General features: G+C 41.6%; 1 protein-coding gene across 1 annotated transcript in view; it reads left to right on the top strand.

The window, feature by feature from the left end:
• ANO4 (anoctamin 4) overlaps positions 1 to 20,152 on the top strand; it is a 282,834-nt gene that overhangs the window by 219,525 nt on the left and 43,157 nt on the right. The window contains exons 15-18 of the mRNA XM_074941819.1: positions 435 to 517; positions 4,660 to 4,800; positions 13,654 to 13,818; positions 19,735 to 19,771. Coding sequence (XP_074797920.1) covers positions 435 to 517; positions 4,660 to 4,800; positions 13,654 to 13,818; positions 19,735 to 19,771 — 426 coding nt within the window. The remainder of the gene's footprint in view (positions 1 to 434; positions 518 to 4,659; positions 4,801 to 13,653; positions 13,819 to 19,734; positions 19,772 to 20,152) is intronic.

The following is a 20,152-nucleotide window of genomic DNA, read 5'->3' as shown; positions in this document are numbered from 1 at the left end:
CTTCTTTGCTTCCTCTGGATACTGATTCCTGTGTATTTTAAATAGTCTTCTGATAAGGCAAGCTACCTTTTTGATCTACATTGTTCCCAAGAAACCTTTGTCTTTCCCATTGGTCTATCTAAATTTAGCTAAGATGACTCACAGAAGCCATTTAATTCTTTTCAATCTGTAACTCATTTGATTGCAAATTAAACATGTTCAATTAGCACTAAATGAAATCACCAAAGCTTCAACCATGTCTGACACAAGCCAAAGTAGAAAGAAATACCTTGTGAATGCAGCTTTGATCATCAGAAAGATTTGCTGTCAAAGAAGTCCATTTATGCAAACAAACGAAAATTATGGAACAGCTTAATTCAACAATAATGCTAGTAGTTAGCATATTTTCTTCATTTGAAAACGATCTTGTGATTTCTTTTTTCTATGTGCTCCAGCAACTGTTTTCCTGGAGTTTTGGAAAAGAAGACGAGCAGTAATTGCTTATGACTGGGACTTGATAGACTGGGAAGAAGAAGAGGTTTGTCGATAATTTACTACTTTAATCTTGGGTAGAAAAGATTCTGGTTAAAAATCAGCAGCCAATTTTTCCCTTAGTTTTATTATCAATTTCTCTTTCACATCAAAAGCTATAAAATAAACCTTATAATTTATCTTTCTGTAAGGATGAGCATTTTCTCCCAAGATGCTTCATCTAGAGCTGTGAAGAAACTTGCTGCAGGCCAAATTGTGCTCTCATTTTTCACCAATGTAAATACAAACTAACTTCATGGAAGTTTTGGGGCATTCTCTGGGTTTATGGCAATGTAGGTTCGAAAAGGATCTGGCCTCCATTGTGGTAGAACTAGCAACAATCACACTAAAAGAATCTTTCAGCATGATTTAATTTTTTTAAAGCAATTACTTTTTAGTCCATAGGTTTCAGAGTAACAGCCGTGTTAGTCTGTATTCGTAAAAAGAAAAAAGAAAAGGAGTACTTGTGGCACCTTAGAGACTAACCAGTTTATTTGAGCATGAGCTTTCGTGAGCTACAGCTCACTTCATCGGATGCATAGCATATCGTGGAAACTGCAGAAGACATTATATACACACAGAGACCATGAAACAAAACTTCCTCCCACCCCACTGTCCTGCTGCTAACAGCTTATCTAATCACTTTAGATAAGCTGTTAGCAGCAGGACAGTGGGGTGGGAGGAAGTTTTGTTTCATGGTCTCTGTGTGTATATAATGTCTTCTGCAGTTTCCACGATATGCTATGCATCCGATGAAGTGAGCTGTAGCTCACGAAAGCTCATGCTCAAATAAACTGGTTAGTCTCTAAGGTGCCACAAGTACTCCTTTTCTTTTTTCTTTTTAGTCCATAGACATTCAGATTTTTAAAAATGCAACAGGTTGACCTTCCTGCCTGCCCTTGAATAACTATACATCAACCATCAACATCAAGATGAGCTTCCTAAGGTGTTGCTTTGGATAGCTGCTAAGAATACTGATGAGGAACCTCAAAAGGTTTTCACAGCTCCCAAAAGTCTGGCTGGTCTTTGTTTTCACATCACAGTAGGTGTAAAACACAGTGCCATACAGACACTGAAATGGATAACAATATTATTGCCCAGAAGGCTTGCAGTGAAGCAGCTAAATTCACCCAATGCCCAGTGAAGGAAAATCCACTAGGATAGGAGGCTGGGGAGGTGAAAAATAGCCACAACCTCCCTTCTGCTGTGGCTGCCACACAGGCATGGAGGGCTTTGATGGCAATGGAACTATACAGGGAAAGGGCAGGATGCTAGGAACTTGCAAGGTGGATTTGGAACCCCTGCATGGCCTGGAGCATTGCTGCTCTGAGTTTCCTTGCTCCCAGGCATGTAGGATTCTTTTGTGGGCAGAGTCAGAGAATGGCAGGCGGAGCTATGTTCCTTTCCTCCACAAGGGGTTCACTGCCGTTGTGGGAGGGCTACAATAGTCATTAGGCTGCAGTAATGGTCACAGTGGCTTGACTGCTAATCTGCTGCCTATGGGAAAGAATTCCTTCCCCAGGGTCACTGTAGATTTTCCCAGCACAGAACCAGACTTCTCAGCCTAGGGACGGAATTTGTCTCTTTGGGAAGAGGCCACATAATGTTACATTTGCTTATTTGCTGGCAAGATGGGTTTTCTTTAACATTGGTGGTGAGGGAAATGAGTGAAAAACACAAAGGAAAACAAATGGCTGCTTTGGGCCAAGTGGAGAGTCCCTGTGGAATCCCAGAGTATAAAGGGGCTGCTAAAGAACTTAAAACAGACTCCTATGCAGCAGGAGGCTTCACTGGCATTGCACACATGCTGTCAGACCAATCCCAGGATTGCTTTGGGACTGTTATCAATGTGTCTAGAGCAGTGGTGGGCAGCCTGCGAGCCATATGCGGCCCATCAGGGTAATCCGATTGCAGGCTTTGAGACATTTTGCTGACGTTGACGGTCCGCAGGCACCGCCGCCTGCAGCTCCCAGTGGCCGCAGTTCGCTGTTCCTGGCCAATGGGAGCTGTGGGGGGCCATGCCTGCGAATGGTCAACGTCAACAAAATGTCTCGGGGCCTGCAATCAGATTACCCTGATGGCCCACAGGTTGCCCACCACTGGTCTAGGGGATAGTTAGGTCCTGAATCTGCTGAAGTGTGCCAGTGAAAGGTCACCTGTAATAGTGAGAGTGGCTTCAACTGGTGCTGTTAAGACTTAAGATGCTAATTAGGACTAAGCTGTATTGGTCTTGCCTAGGTTGCCAACCCTCCAGGATTGGCCTGGAGTCTCCTGGAATCAGCATCGATCTCCCAATGACTATGGAAAGCAATCCAGGAGATTTTAATAGGCTATTTTAAGCAAATGACATTACATCATTTTGGGGGGAAAAAATCTCCCAGAATAGCTTCAGTCAGCATTGGCAACCCTAGGCTTGCCTCCTACTGGTTAGAAGCCCACACTGATTAGGAGCACAGAAAAGTTCAAGAGGCTGAAGTGCTGAATTTTGATTTGAAGGGTCCAGATTCAAACCCAACAGGGGTGGATTCCTCTCATTGAAAAGACACTTAAAGAAACTAACAAAACCTTGTAACAATTATGAGCATTCAAACTGCCTTTCCATGAGCTCTGGTGCCCCAGTATTAGTTATTTGCGCGCTTCTTACGCATGCAGCCCCTTTACAGTTTAACCAGCCTGGATTTGGGATTGGGATTTACCTAGCATTATGGATATCAGTGGAGCAGCCAGGCCAAATCTGAGTGAGTGGCATTGTGACCTGGTGCATGAAGCAGGTTGCAAGGACGCAAGACAGGAGCCATCGCTGCTGGGTGAGTGGGGGCACATTTGCTCTCCAACCCCTGCCTTCCCGGGCCTCCCCAACTGGCTGGGGCTGGAAGAGGGGGCAGAGAAGGGAGACAAGAGAGTCAGGAGGCTAGGGGGAGCTGAGCAGGGGGCTTGGAGGCTGGGAAGGGGAACAGGGGTATTCTCCTATTTTGTAGCCTCCTTGCTGGGAGGGGGCATCTGTGTTGTTTTGTGTCTATTTCAGTTAGGACCGCCCTCTTCCCCCAAAGGATCTTTGAGAGGCTAAGGCCAGGTCTACACTATAAACTTACATCAGCATAACTACATTGACCAGAGGTGTGAAAAGTCCACTCCCATGAACGATGCAATTATACCAACCTAGCCACCGGTGTAGACAGCGCTGGGTCAGCAGGAGGGCTTCTCCTGTCATCATAGCTACTGCCTCTTGTGGAGGTGGATTAGCTACACTAACAGGAGAAGCTCTTCCATGGGCATAGCAAAGTCTTCACTGCAGCGGCAGAGCTGCACCATTGCAAGTACAAACCTGTCCTAATTCTCTCCCAGGACAGAGACAACCTGGAGGGCTGGTTTGTGTTTTGTTTTGTTTTGCTGTGCCTGTCTTCCACTGTCACTTAAAGGAGTGATGATGTCAGACTACAGCCTACAGGGGGATAGCAGCATCCTATCAGAATTCCCTATCCACAAGAGAGGGCACAGCTGGGAGAGCAAGAGCAAGGGGGCTGGCGGCAGCCACTTAATGCAGCTGGAAATGAGGGCCAAAGAGAATGTTGCCTGAGTAAGGGGTGAATGAATTCTGCAAATAGGAACAGCTTTAAATACTGCCCTTTATCTAACTTTCTCCACATTCAGAGATAAATCAGTTATAATGAGGTGCAAGATACTTTTTCAAACAGTGAGGAACCTCTTGCTAAAACTCGGAGGGTACACAAGTATCTAGCAAGCAGTTTTATTTACAAGTGAGCTTGGAAACAGGATTAAGTTCAATTTTATTCCTGCTTTGCCGAATTGCTACTGTCTACTATCAAAATCCTAGAAAATTTCCTGGTGTCATCTTTGAAACAATATTATTTACAGATATACATTTTCAAACACTCTTGTTTCTGATAGTAACTAACTGGGGAGTTTGTTAAATTTTATGTATGTAATTCTGTGAAGTTAGATGCCTTTTTTTACAGTGATCTGTTTTCCTCATTAAGAGCTGCTGATTTCCCAACTGATTTCCTGATTTAAGTGTCTGGTGCTTAACATCACTGAAGTATTACTAGAAATAATTTTATGAAAAAAGTGATCTGAAGTTTGACGTTGCCTACCTGTATTGTATGTAAAAATTGTTCCTCTCTTTTTTAGGAAGAAATACGTCCCCAGTTTGAAGCAAAGTACTCCAAGAAAGAACGGATGAATCCCATATCTGGAAAACCAGAGCCTTATCAAGCATTTGCAGATAAATGCAGCAGACTTATTGTTTCTGCATCTGGAATATTTTTTATGGTTTGAGAACATTAATTTCCTTTCCGGTTACAAGAAGGAAAAGTTTAGTTTAAAAATGGCAAACAGAGTAGTAATTTTGCAAAACAGATAATTTGGTTTGTCTGAATGCAGAAGGTGGAATTATAGTTTATACTCTGGTTTAAAGATTGTACTGTCTGTTACAGCCAGAGTTGAGCTGCCCGGTCCCCTTGTGGATGGTTACCAGTCTGCTGTACTGAACACAACCTTTGGATCCCATGTGCTTCTAGCCAGCTGGGTCTGCACAGAGCCAAGACATTGTTTCTATTTTTGGCTTCTCAGGCACACTCCTCGGGTGCTGACTCCCTGCCTGGTCCCCTATCTGAGGATGTGGGACTCCACATCCAATTGCCCTTAGCCCTGAAACCAGTGCTGTCCCTCAGCAGCAGGTTATGCATGCCCCACTTTCACCGCCCCAAATTGTACCTCCATGAGCACTCCAGTTTATAATTTTACTCTTTGGGGATTCATAGCAGATAAAGTAAGGAACACCAGCTTTGCAAAGGAACTTCTTAAATATGCACACTTTACTCTTAGCAGAGGAGAGTACAGATCTAGGCAAAACAACAAACTCCTGAACACAACTCCTCTCCCCGCTCCCTCCCCGAGTCCTCATCACTTTTGAGAGCCCTTTGGGTTTTGGTCAGTGTCCATAGGGGAAGGCTTCTGTTTCCCTTTCTCCAGATGTGTGTGTCTTCTCATTCTACTGTTGGAATGATTCCCCTTTCTAAAGAGCATTTCACTTTCAAAAGCAATTTCTAGTGCCTTTTTTCTGTTTCTGTTCTTCCACTGAGATTTTCCATGCTCCAACCATGTGTGGCATTGCTGGCAGAGAGTTGTTAAAAATCAGTGGCTCTGCCAATAGCAACCAGGATAGAACTATTCAGTGTTGAGGCCCCTTGGTGGTCCTGTTGCAGTTTCCCAGACACACACTGTTCCTGCCACAACATCAAGGTTCTAAACCACAATGAAGGTTACAATCATAAATGCTATTCATAAAACAAAAGGGAATTCATCAATTGACATACACACCCACTGTCACACAATCTTTCAGTAAAAAATACCCCTGTTTTAAAAACATAAAACAGGATTTGTTTTAATTCATGCTAATCAGCATTGTTAATCTGGAATAGCTCCACTGACTTCAGGAGAGTTACTATGGATTTACACTGGTAGAACTGGGATCAGAATCTGTGTGGTATCCAGCAAGCCTCCAGCCAGGGACATATGCAGGGAACTGGCTTAGAATGAAAATGTGGACTCATTCACAATGATTTAGTTACTGGCTTACAATAAATAAATAAAAACAGGGCATATCTCAAAGTCCTCACCCAAGTTTTGCTCGATCCTTATTCATGCAGCATCTCACTGACTTCAGTGAGAGTTCTGTTGTTGTAAAAACTGAGGTTCAAATCCCTGAAGTCAAAGGGAATTTTCCTGTGTGACAACTTGAAAATCAGATCCACTGGTGATTTTAAAGAAAAACCTTTGAGGAAATATTCTCCTTTGCTTCCAAAATACATCTGTCAATCGTTAAGCTAAATCAGCTTTCCAATACAAAGTTATAAAGGCTAACCGAGGACTTTGTAGTGAAGGCTGGCTGTCACCACCTTTTCATAATAGATTAGACACAATATTATCTTTAAATTCAGAATCTTTCTACCTGCAACTGATCTTATTTTCAGATTGCAACACTTGAATTAAAAATAAAAATATACAAGAACCCTGTTTGCTGCCCTCTTTCTGAGCCAAGTTGCACTAATTCCCATCAAAATGAGCAGTGTTTTTTAGGATTTGTGTCACCAGCTGTTTTCTGCCTTCTTCACTATTGATAATCAGTGCAAATTCATTTGTACACAGGGTGAAGTATGTATATAACCTTTTTGAGCTATGAGGGGTCTTTTAAACTTCAGCTAATGTTAACTTCAAATGCTAAACACTTAATCAAATATCTCACAATCTAAAGCCAGCCTGAATGTATCTATCTTCCAAATTGCCTTTTTCTCTGTTTTAAACAGAGTGCTTATGCTTTACCTTCGTGAAAAGTCCTTGAAATTATCATTTGGGATGATGACACTTCTTTTGCTAAAGTCAGAGATCACTTGAAAAATCATGAGATTTAGATTTAAGTCAGAACTTGGAAGCCTGGATATTCAAGTACTATTTGGCTTTGGCAAAACAAATTCTGGACTGTATTATTTTAGCCTCCCTTCCCCCACCTTGTTAATCTTAGAAACAAGCCAAGAATTATTTTCAAAATTGATTTTTTGTTGTTGTTGTTTGAATAGCACAGGCTTCCACTGGGTTAGAAATACATGGATTTTTAAAACTGAAAAGGAGTACTTGTGGCACCTTAGAGACTAATGTTATAATTCTTGACGTCTGATTTGTGTCCATTTATTCTTTTACGTAGAGACTGTCCAGTTTGGCCAATGTACATGGCAGAGGGGCATTGCTGGCACATGATGGCATATATCACATTGGTGGATGTGCAGGTGAACGAGCCTCTGATAGTGTGGCTGATGTGATTAGGCCCTGTGATGGTGTCCCCTGAATAGATATGTGGGCACAGTTGGCAACGGGCTTTGTTGCAAGGATAGGTTCCTGGGTTAGTGGTTCTGTCGTGTGGTATATGGTTGCTGGTGAGTATTCGCTTCAGGTTGCGGGCTGTCTGTAGGCAAGGACTGGCCTGTCTCCCAAGATTTGTGAGAGTGTTGGGTCATCCTTCAGGATAGGTTGTAGATCCTTGATAATGCTTTGGAGGGGTTTTAGTTGGGGGCTGAAGGTGACGGCTAGTGGCGTTCTGTTATTTTCTTTGTTAGGCCTGTCCTGTAGTAGGTGACTTCTGGGAACTCTTCTGGCTCTATCAGTCTGTTTCTTCACTTCCGCAGGTGGGTATTGTAGTTGTAAGAATGCTCGATAGAGATCTTGTAGGTGTTTGTCTCTGTCTGAGGGGTTGGAGTAAATGCGGTTGTATCGTAGAGCTTGGCTGTAGACAATGGATCGTGTGGTATGGTCAGGGTGAAAGCTGGAGGCATGTAAGTAGGAATAGCGGTCAGTAGTTTTCCGGTATAGGGTGGTGTTTATGTGACCATAGTTTATTAGCACTGTAGTGTCCAGGAAGTGGATCTCTTGTGTGGACTGGACCAGGCTGAGGTTGATGGTGGGATGGAAATTGTTGAAATCATGGTGGAATTCCTCAAGGGCTTCTTTTCCATGGGTCCAGATGATGAAGATGTCATCAATATAGCGCAAGTAGAGTAGGGGCATTAGGGGACGAGAGCTGAGGAAGCGTTGTTCTAAGTCAGCCATAAAAATGTTGGCATACTGTGGGGCCATGCGGGTACCCATAGCAGTGCTGCTGATTTGAAGGTATACATTGTCCCCAAATGTAAAATAGTTATGGGTAAGGACAAAGTCACAAAGTTCAGCCACCAGGTTAGCTGTGACATTATCGGGGATAGTGTTCTTGACGGCTTGTAGTCCATCTTTGTGTGTAATGTTGGTGTAGAGGGCTTCTACATCCATAGTGGCCAGGATGGTGTTATCAGGAAGATCACCGATGGATTGTAGTTTCCTCAGGAAGTCAGTGGTGTCTCAAAGGTAGCTGGGAGTGTTGGTAGCGTAGGGCCTGAGGAGAGAGTCTACATAGCCAGAGAATCCTGCTGTCAGGGTGCCAATGCCTGAGATGATGGGGCGCCCAGGATTTCCAGGTTTATGGATCTTGGGTAGTAGATAGAATATCCCAGGTCGGGGTTCCAGGGGTGTGTCTGTGCGGATTTGATCTTGTGCTTTTTCAGGGAGTTTCTTGAACAAATGCTGTAGTTTCTTTTGGTAACTCTCAGTGGGATCAGAGGGTAATGGCTTGTAGAAAGTGGTGTTGGAGAGCTGCCGAGCAGCCTCTTGTTCATATTCCTACCTATTCATGATGACAACAGCACCTCCTTTGTCAGCCTTTTTGATTATGATGTCAGAGTTGTTTCTGAGGCTGTGGATGGCATTGTGTTCTGCACGGCTGAGGTTGTGGGGCAAGTGATGCTGCTTTTCCACAATTTCAGCCCGTGCACGTCGGCGGAAGCACTCTATGTAGAAGTCCAGTCTGCTGTCTCGACCTTCAGGAGGAGTCCACCTAGAATCCTTCTTTTTGTAGTGTTGGTAGGGAGGTCTCTGTGGATTAGTATGTTGTTCAGAGGTGTGTTGGAAATATTCCTTGAGTCGGAGACGTCGAAAATAGGATTCTAGGTCACCACAGAACTATATCATGTTCATGGGGGTGGAGGGGCAGAAGGAGAGGCCCCGAGATAGGACAGCTGCTTCTGCTGGGCTAAGAGTATAGTTGGATAGGTTAACAATATTGCTGGGTGGGTTGAGGGAACCATTGCTGTGGCCCCTTGTGGCATGTAGTAGTTTAGAAAGTTTAGTGTCCTTTTTCTTTTGTAGAGAAGCAAAGTGTGTGTTGTAAATGGCTTGTCTAGTTTTAGTAAAGTCCAGCCATGAGGAAGTTTGTGTGGAAGGTTGTTTTTTATGAGAGTATCCATTTTTGAGAGCTCATTCTTTATCTTTCCCTGTTTGCTGTAGAGGATGTTGATCAGGTGGTTCTGCAGTTTCTTTGAGAGCGTGTGGCACAAGCTGTCAGCATAGTCTGTGTGGTATGTAGACTGTAATGGATTTTTTACCTTCAGTCCTTTTGGTACAATGTCCATCTGTTTGCATTTGGAAAGGAAGATGATGTCTGTCTGTATCTGTACAAGTTTTTTCATGCAGTTGATAGATTTCCACTCCATACGGCTAAATGCAGTGCCTTGCATAATGACAGGTTTCAGAGTAACAGCCATGTTAGTAACTAACACGGCTGTTACTCTGAAACCTTTTAAAACTGAAATATCCTTGAAAAACAGTAGCTTAAAATAAGAGAAAAGGATGTTTTGTAAAACTTAAAATAAAGGCAGTTCTATATGTGTCAGTAAACCCAAACGTCACCAGGTTCTGCCTGAACCTTCATTCACGTCCATAAAGAGAAGTGGTTGAATCACAAAGCTAATGGGGCTGTCGCCCGCTCCACCTTCCAACTGCCACCCTGAAAATCTACTTACTTTGCTATCTGGATGCCTTAATATAGTTTGGTTTTGAAGCTACCCCTGCAAAGTCAAATGCGTTCTGTTGTTACCAACAGTAGTGTCAATGATAAACACACTGCAGGCTCCTCAAAATGTTAGTGCATTGAAATAAGAGTTTTTTCTAATCACTCCACCTACTGGTGAAGATCAGTATTATACTTGTCTTAAAATATTGTCTGGTTAGATCCCAGTGAGTGATATTTCCTTAACATCAAAAGTAAGCCTGTGCAGTCAATTTAAAATCCAGAAATAAAATAATATCAATGTTGTGATGACTTAAAGATTGCTATATTGATAATTTTATGATGTTTTCCAAAGTAAAGTGTTAGTGAGATATCCTGGGTAATTTAAGGGAAGATGGTAGAGGTGGGGGCTGTGTGGGAATATTTAGGTGATTTTTTTATATATATGTATTGGATGACATGAAAATCTTTCAGATATGCTGTAGCATTTAGTTGTGCCAACTTAGATTTCCCTATAAATTTTGCATCAGAAGCAGGAAGTTTGCCAAACAATCAGTGGGACCACTGAACAATCGAGGTGCTAAAAGAACACTCAAGGAAGACAAGGCCATTGCAGAGAAGCTATATGATTTTTTTGCATTGGTCTTCACAGCAAAGGATGTGAGGGAGATTCCCAAACCTGAGCCATTCTTTTTAGGTGACAAATCTGAGGAACAGTCCAGATTGAGGCATCGATAGAAGAGGTTTTGGAACAAATTGATAAACAGTAATAAGTCATCAGGGCCAGATGGTATTCAGAGGGAATTCAAATATGAAATTGCAGAACTACAAACTGGTATGTAACCTAACACTTAAATCAGCTTCTGTACCAGATGACTGGCGAACTGGTTGAAACTATAGTAAAGAACAGAATTATCAGACACATAGATGAACATGATATGTTGGAGAAGAGCCAACGTGGCTTTTATAAAACGAAATCATGCCTCATGTAAAAGGAAATCATGCCTCACTTCTTTGAGGGGCTCAACAAACATATGGACAAGGGTGATCCAGTGGATATAGTGTACTTGGACTTTCAGAAAACCTTTGACAAGGTCCCATACCAAAGGCTCTTAAGCAAAGTAAGCCGTTGTGGGATATGAGAAAGGGAAGGAATAAATGGTTAGTTTTCAGAATGGAGAGAGGTAAATAGCAGGGTCCCCCAGGGATCTGTATTGGGACCAGTGCTGTTCCACATATTCATAAATGATCTGAAAAAGGAGGTAAACAGTGAGATGGCAAAGTTTGCAGATGGTACAAAATTACTCAAGTAAGTCCAAAGTAGATTGCGAAGAGTTACAAAGGGATCTCACAAAGCTTGGGTGATTGGGCAACAAAATGGCAGATGAAATTCAATGCTGATAAATGCAAACTAGTTCACACTGGAAAACATAATCCCAACCATACATACAAAATGAGGGGGGTCTAAATTAGTTGTTACCACTCAAGAAAGAGGGCATGGAGTCATTGTGGATAATTCTCTGAAAATATCCAATCAATATGCAGCAGCAGTCAAAAATGCTCACAGAACAAACATTAGGAACCATTAGGAAAGGGATAGATGATAAGACAGAAAATATCGTCATGCCACTATATAAATCCATGATAAATATAAATCCACACCTTGAATACTATGTGCAATTCTGGTCGTCGTGTCCCAAAAAAGATATATTAGAATTGGAAAACATACCAAGAAGGGCAACAAAAATGATTAAGGGTACGGAACAGGTTCCATACAAGGAGAGATTAAAAAGACTGGGACTATTCAGGTTGGAAAAGAGACGACTAACGGGATGAAATAGAAGACTATAAAATCACTAATGATGTGGAGAAAGTATGGAATTCAGCATATAAGCCTTTACCATACTTGAGTAATTGGTGATTGATCCAACCCTAGAGGGTTATTCTTGAAGAAGCCAAAACAGCTTTAAAATGGCTCATATTGTTAAATTTCTGAATCTGTGAACATGAGACAAATTTCTTCATATTTGTTGTTATGTGGTTACAGTCTTCCCTGAAAGAAACTTACAAATCCTGAAATTAACACTGGGAGCCCTAAGCCAGAAATGATCCTTTGTAACTGTGACATTTGTATGCCTGTCAGAACCTTTGTGGCTTAGAGTTAGCAGAATAGAAGAGTTTCCGCTCAAATTTTTAAAATGAGCGGAGACAATTTTAATCACTTTTTTACCATGAGAATAATTTATCTCCTTGTTTTACTGTCAAACTAATGATTTTCTCTCTCAAATATTTATGACTGACCAAACGCTTCTTTAAACATTAAAGCCAAAATACCGAGCCCCCAAGGGAAGGTGTTGGAAAGTCCATCCCTGTCCCCTAAACCAGGGCTGTCCAGCCTCAAGCTAGTGCCTAGTGTAAATTACAGCAGCCTCAGGACTACTGTGTTTTACTCTGGCTGCCCATCCATTCCAACAGGTAAGGAGCATATGGGCATAGGGATAGCCACACCTGAGTCAAGAGAAAGGGTGGGTATAGAAGTTTCTAAGGCCACTCTATACCACCTAGGAATCCCCTTCTCCACAGGGAATCGTCCTCTAGCTCACTAGTAGGGTAACTTTGTGGCTGCTATATGCTTCCAGAGTGGCAAAGAGTAGCTTTAATGGATCAGATGAACTGGTCCTATGTGTTCACACACACTTTAACCTTCTCCTTGTCATGTTTCTCTACATATGGATTATGCCAACCTCTGTTAAACCGATTCTGTAAATAAAAGAATGTGAAAATGGCTTGAAATTCTGGGGTGGGGGGAGGCGTTGATTGTTTTTTCCTAAATAACTATGATGTATCACATTTTTGTCAGGTTTTACGAATGCATTCAGGTTGTAGTAATGCATGTGGACACACCAAACCTGACTGGTTTCTATTCAAGAAAATGTAATTGCATGGTAACATAGCTAAGATATAGTATATAATGTAGACTGGATAAGATGAGTCACCCATGCTAATAACAAAATGTTTGAGATCTAGGTTACTGGCTCAAATGGGACACAAGTTGTTCATGACAGTTTAATGCCCAACTGTTCTGTATGATATGTCACAACTGACTTCGTGACCTCAGCTCAACTGGAAAATTTTCTACATCAGACATCTTTTCTAAGTATTATCAAAGATGCCAGGGATGAAATTATCAAAGAGATTGAATTTACCATCCCTAAATATAATCCCTCCAAAATAGTACAGTGAAGCAGCTTGTTAAGGTAGTGTGATGAAATTCTCTGTTGCTTCCTGAGTAGTATTTAACACAGGGTGAAATTCCCCCCCGGGCAAAGAGGCAGCACAAAGCCTATGTACCACTTTGCATATTCAAAGTATGACTTATGTGGTCCATAAGCCATGTACTGACCCTCTCCAGAGTGGTGAATTTTACTCAGTGTCAGTAAGGCAAAGCTTTAATTTCCAGGGCTAGCAATCAAGAACCATTCACTAACTCTGGAAAACAGAAAATAGTTGTGTTTTTCAAGAGAATGATTAAATGTAGACATGATTTTAATCAGATATCAAGTGTATTTTATATTATAGGAAACGGAGAGGAAATCAGATATTAATCCAGATGAAACCCCTCTCAGTGAAAAATTATGTATGTTTCAGGACTTGTTTTTTTAAGATAGGTTTATTTTTATAGTCTTGAGAATGTCAGGAAGAAATCAATTCCAATTGTGAGGAATTTCAGGCTTTTCTGTTTTTCCCCCCTTTAGATCTGTGTGGTGATTGCTGCTGTTTTTGGCATTGTTATTTACCGTGTTGTGACTGTCAGCACTTTTGCTGCCTTTAAGTGGGCTTTAATCAGGAATAACTCTCAGGTTGCAACTACAGGGACTGCAGTGTGCATCAACTTTTGCATCATCATGCTACTGAATGTGGTAAGTAAAGATAACCAGGATCCATAAGCAGTGGGTATAATAGGCCAGGATGCTGGGTTGTTTGTTCTGGCGATTTGCATGGGCTGGGCTTCCACCGGAAGAAGTTTTTGCTTATTATTATGCACCATGCAGGTTCCAGGGTGGCTGAGGAGGTGGTATCTGCTACTCAGCTTCCTGAGTTCATCAGCAATCTCTCTGAACTCCAGAGAGATTACTGATGAACCTGGGAAGCTGAGTAGCAGATACCGCCTCCTCAGCCCCCCTGGAACCTGCATGGCGCATATAAAAAGCTCAGGTTCTTTGGGAAGAGCTTTTGCTTTTCCTGCTGGGGGTCTTGGGAGGGGAGTCACGGCACAGCTGGGGTGACTCAGGGCTCCTCTGGCCATGGGGGCAGCTCAGGGGTCCTCCGGCCATGGCGGGGAGGCCTGGGGATCGGCCCTCCAGCAGGTAGGGGGTGAGGTTCACCACCGCCCATGCTAGGATCTAAAGCAAAGTGCACACAGGCACTTGATCTATATGTGCCCCAGTCTGCATGTTGCTGAATGCCCTCAACTGCTACTGACTTTAATGGGAGCTGAGGATGCTTGTTGGGTTTGACTCTTAGTACCTACCATACCTGTGTAATTGGCTTCAAAATTCACTTAAGTACAATACATGTTTGAAAAAGTCTACAAATTATATAATTTTAAAGGGACATATTCAAGCCTGGTTGGTTCAAATTTGTTCTACACGATATTCCTTCTATTTATTTGCAATTTGCAAGTAAGTCTTTAAATATGCTTTTTTAAACAAAATGGTTCAGTGTTCTTTTTTAATATAGAGGCCAAACTTGCTCCTCACTTACTCACGGCAGAATTTTCCCCTTAGGGATAGATATATACAGACTCTCTTTCTACAGGAGAGCACTTACCTGCATTGAAAACTTCACAGGGAGGGATTGACATTGAGTGGCTGTGAATTGTTCCATCAGTTACTTCTAATGCTAAAAGCATGCCAATCACTGCATTCTAGGTGAGAATTCTGGGAGGGTGGATTGAGTCTTGCTTGTGAGTCTGATTGGGCCTGGGATAAAGGGATTCCTAGGCCATCTGTTCCTAGGTGGTTAAAGTTCCAGTGGGGTAGATCACAATGGGTTGGGTAGGTAAAGGGCGAGTTTACCCATCCTCTAAGGTGAGAGAGTTCTTTTGGTTTCCCAGGTGCTTCATGTAACTTCTATGTAGCAGCAATTGTCAGATGTGTTTTTCTGTCACCTGCTCTTGGCAAAAAGGTTGCATCCTTTTCCTTCAGATGCACATGTTGCCAGTTACCCATGTTGTTGCCACCTCGAGGTTGTGTTATTGCAAACACTTTACAAAGAGCTACATCTTCAAACCATCCAAAAATTGCAGCTAATTCAGAATGTCTTGCCCCACTTAGTAAGTGGAGTTTCTTGCTGTAAGATTATTATTCCTTAGCTCCATGAGCTACACTGACGGGAAAAGTCGATCTAAGCTACACAATTTGAGTTACATGAATAGCGTAACTCAAGTTGACGTAGCTTAGATCTACTTACCGTGGGGTCCATACTATGCAATGTCGACAGGAGACGCTCTGCCGTTGACTCCCCTTACTCTTCGCGATCCGGTGGATTAGAGGAGTCGACAGGAGAGCGATCTGCGGTCTTCATTGATTGCCGTGTGTCAATCCCTTCCCCCCCCCCCCCCCCGGTAAGCATAGACTAGCCCTTAGTTTCCATGTGAAGTATAAGGTGTTAGTTCTAACCAATACATGTATAAATGCTGCCTACTAGAGAGACCACTTCACTTCCTATGTGATACTGAAGCATTTGCAGTCATCTGAGATATTCAAACTAACAGCCCTGGTTTACAGGCAAAGTGGCTGTGAGAAGCCATCACCACAGGAACTCACTTCTCCTCCTTTTCACACTCAAGCCTGCATTTGGTGCCCTTTAGGACAAGCTGAAAGATTTGTCTGGTTTCCCATGCATTTCCCAAGGGAGAGAAAGGGGAGAGTTGATGGAGAAATTGGAGGGAGAAGGATAGGATGGAGACCAATAGTGAGCTGGGAAGTTGGTTTGAGGACTCTGTTTGTAAAAGTTTTTTAATGTATTTTATTTAAAGTCTGTGGCTTTTATTTATTTTTTTTTTGGAAGTATGCCTAGATCATGTGATAGGAATTATGAAGAATAAACATAAGTCAGTGTATACCTCTGTCAGCAAAGAACTGACCACCAAACTTCCAAACATCTGTGCACTGAGACAACAATGAAACAACTCAGAACAGAAGTAGATTTCACTTTCTAGCTCCCAAAGACTTCTACTGTTAAGGGGCAAAAATTAAAATAATGGAAAAAGCCATGAATAATTTCCATGTTGATTTTTTTTCTGACTTATCAAGTGGAGTATTGCAAGAAAACTTCTTAAACCTTACAGGTACTAACAAGAAATAAATATTGTCTGTGAACGGGACAATAAGGTGAGGACCAGGGAAAACGAAATCCCATAAGTATACTAAAGCATGACTATGAAACATCTTTTAAGGAGGTGGTGAGGTTTTGAACTTAACATTTTGCTTTCCACACTGAGTTACAATAGGTAGTGGGTTACAATAGGCAACTAATGGAGATCTTCTAAAATACTAACAGCTTCTGGCTCCCATGAGCGATCAGACAGTTAAGTCCTATACAAGCTATGAGCACATAAAAATGAAGAAAAATCGCATGGGGCAAGCAAAGAGAGATTAATATAAACAGAACTTGAGGTGAGAAGAGAAAAAAGATGTTTAGAACAGTCTGGGAATCCCTGTAAGACAACATGGACTGCAACCAAAGACTCTAATACACTTTCACAACCTGTCTGCTATAAGCATCAGGGGAAAGCTCTGGGTCAAGCATCTTCTAGGTTGGATGCTTTGAGAGCTGGATGGATAATATAGTTATGCATTCATCTTGACAAGATTCGATGACATTCAAGCTGACTGTCTCCCAGTTAATCATGCAGCCTGCACTGAGAGCAATCACAAGCTTCATCTTGGGTAGTAAAGCCCATTCATATCGATAACATCACCCAAAGAAATATGAACACTGAATAAAATGGGATCCTAAATGAAGCCCTTTGAGATTTGTAGTGATAAACTGTAGTCGCAGAAAAACCGTTCCAAGCATCGTTAACAGAATCGTAAACACTGTCTGATCCAGGAGGAATAACAACAAAACATAATATTCACACACAGACATGCAGGTCATTGAAGATCTGTAAATGGGCACTCACCCTGATCCTGGCAAGGAATCAAACACACGGCCCTCTAGCACTTTTATATTCTCCATAGGGAGGTGCTTTTAAAGCTGGAAAGAGACCACCTTTCAATTATTTAAAAAAAAAAAAAAAAAAAGGATTCAGATCACCACTGTTTATTTCAGACAAGGCAGAAAGCTCTACAGGAGAAATGTTGTTAATAGCTATGATAGAATGTCAAATTACTTGGATTCCTAAGCAGCTGGTTTAATACGTAGCCTGTGTATAACTCACTAAACCTCAGCAACAGTTTATAAAGTAAATTGTATAAAAAGGAACTGTGTAAAAGGAATTGTATAAAAAGGGATGGGTGCACTTTGGCAACTAAGGGCCCAATCCTGGAAGATGTTGAGCTCTTTGAAGAGGTGTTGTGTCCCCTCCACTCCCATTAATGTCTATAGGAATTGAGGACACTCAACACCATGCAGGATCTGGCCCCAGATCAGTAGAAAGGGTAATACCATTTGAGACAAATGGATACAGTGATTTAGTTTTATAATAAAAATGAATTCTGTGCATTTATATAGTATGTTGTATGTTCACCCCTGCATAAATACTAACTCATGTCAAAGTTTCTCTATTAAATAAGTTAGCAGTCTTTCAGAGGAATTTGAGACCATGATTCCTGCTATCATAGACAAGTGCCAATAAGGATTTAGAAGAACATCAGTGGTTCTGAATAAAGAAACGCATTTGGCAACAGTGATATTCTCTGACCTCCTATGTCTCTCTCCCAAAGAGAGACAGACAAGGTCTGTTTTTGTTAGGGCTAATTTGCTTGTTAAGTTTTCCATAATTTCCCTTGCATTTGCAGAATTAAATGACTTTTAACAGATGGAACACAGTGCTAAACTTTTCATTAAAATCCACACACTTTTCAGTTTCAATGTCAGAGATTTCCAAGGTGAAAATTAGTGATTCCTCTCAGGTGTAGGAGAGAACATGGTCCAATGAATATGGCATTGATCTGGGAATGAAGAAACCTGGGTTTTATTCCTGGCTCTGCCAATTACCTGGTTTCTGACTTGTATTAATTTAGAGGGAATAAAGGGCCCAAAGAGTCAAAGGTATTAACAAGACCCTCTCACTGTCCGACATTAAACAGTGTCAAACAAACAGGGTTGGGTTTACAGAGACGTCAGCCTGCTTGCTACCATGTCAAATGCACCATTAAAAATCCTTTTACTAAAGATACAGAAAAAGAAGAAAAACAGTTATTAAAGCATTTGAAATGTAAAGTGTTAAGTTAGGCTGTCACTTTAACAACATCCCTTGTTCCCTTTAGCTGTAGAGCCTTTAGAAGGGGGGGAAAAACCTTGTTTGACAGTCTGTTAGTTGGTTTTAAAGATGTTAGTAACTGCCCTTTTGGGGAAAAGAGAAGTTAGTTGAGATGGCGGGAGCTGTTGTTGTTACTGTTGTTAAAATCTGATCCCATTTCCTAGAAGGCAAAACAAGACACACACGCACAAGGGGAAAGAGAAGAACAACAAAGATAAAAAATGAACCTCTGTTTCTGGTGTTGACTCTCACGTGCAGCCTCAATGTTGGAAGAAAACAGGCCCAGCACACAGTTTTAATCAGCCACTCCAAGACCTGCAAACTCATGCCAGCATCAGGCTGTTTAAGGCATTGCATTTAGATGCCTTCCTGGTCACTGGCTTACAGTAGTGTTGCAAAATATATAGTCTTGGTTTGCTAAGCCAGAGCCTTACCAAACAGAAGGCAGAAGGAGACGTGTAGGAAAAGAATAAATAAGTTAGAGAAGGGAAAGGGCACACTGAATGGATGTGAATGTCTGACAAAGTCTTTCATCCCAGGTAGTGTTGGATTTAGCCAAAGCCGGTGGAGGAGGTGATGTCATCTGGGTCCTTCTCTCTCTCTGGCCTGGTCAGGTCAGGACATCTCTTAGGATTAGGAAGAAGAAGATCCATTGGTGTCACACTGGGTCCTGAGATCCCAGGAGATGGAAGGGGTGGCAGCCATGATGGTGAAGCTTGCTCCTTCCCCTTCTCTTTGTCTTTCAGTCAGCCAGCAACACAGTAGCCAGCGTTCCCCCCCAAAAAAGTTTCTTTGGGGATCTCAAAAGGGGAGTGATGGGTGGAATATCTTGTCCTCTTATTATTTTGTCCACCAGCTGACACACCAATTTTGGTTCACTGATTTTTGGTTCCACACTTTTCTTGTTTCCCAAGTATGATCTTACCAAAGTCCTTCAGTGATATCAGTAGGCCTTTTTGTTTGGACAAGTTCAGTCTGTCTCTCTCACTTTTAAACCTTTTCCCATCAGTATTTGTTAAATTGACAATTAAGGGTAAATTTGTAGATCCAGTTGTCATAACAGACCTTGGACAAATTACTTAAGCTTTCTGCACCACATCTGTACAAGGGGATAATGATAACTCTCCTCCTTTGTAAAGTGCTTCTAGGGATGAAAGGCACCACATAAGCGCTAAGTATTATTACTGTTATCACAATGCCAACAAATTTTACCAAACAATGAGGATCAGAATTTCAGTTTTAAAATGGAATAATTGTTGTTCATCCTAGAAAACAGATCTATATCGTTAATGATGTTAAACTGTGCTGGTCACATTTTTCAGAAGTTGTTTCTTATTTGTTGCAGTTGTATGAAAAAGTTGCTCTTCTTCTGACAAATCTAGGTAAGTGGTGATAAATATACAACTGAAATAATATTTTATTGATTTTGGTTTATACCTCAACTCTCGCTTCATTCTAAATATTGAGCATGAAATTCTAGCTCCATTGAAGCCAACTGGAGTTTAGCCATTGACTTCACTAGGTGCAGGATTTCTCCCTGAATCAGTATCCCTGTCACATTTACAAAATGCTGCCTAGGTTAAAATAATACATGTTTTTAAAATATTGTACTGTGTTTCTAAGCACATTTATACCTGTGTTTATAGTTTTTCAAAATATCCATCTATCAATACGACCTTTAATTTCAAGTCCCACCTTCAAACCTGACTGTTGCCTATTAACAAGAACACTGCTCTCTCTTCCCCGTCCTCTCCCAGCTATGT

This window comes from Natator depressus, chromosome 1, assembly GCF_965152275.1.
Source record: "Natator depressus isolate rNatDep1 chromosome 1, rNatDep2.hap1, whole genome shotgun sequence".
In the NCBI taxonomy this organism is placed as follows: domain Eukaryota; kingdom Metazoa; phylum Chordata; order Testudines; family Cheloniidae; genus Natator; species Natator depressus.
This window is presented reverse-complemented; position numbering and strand designations above follow the sequence as displayed.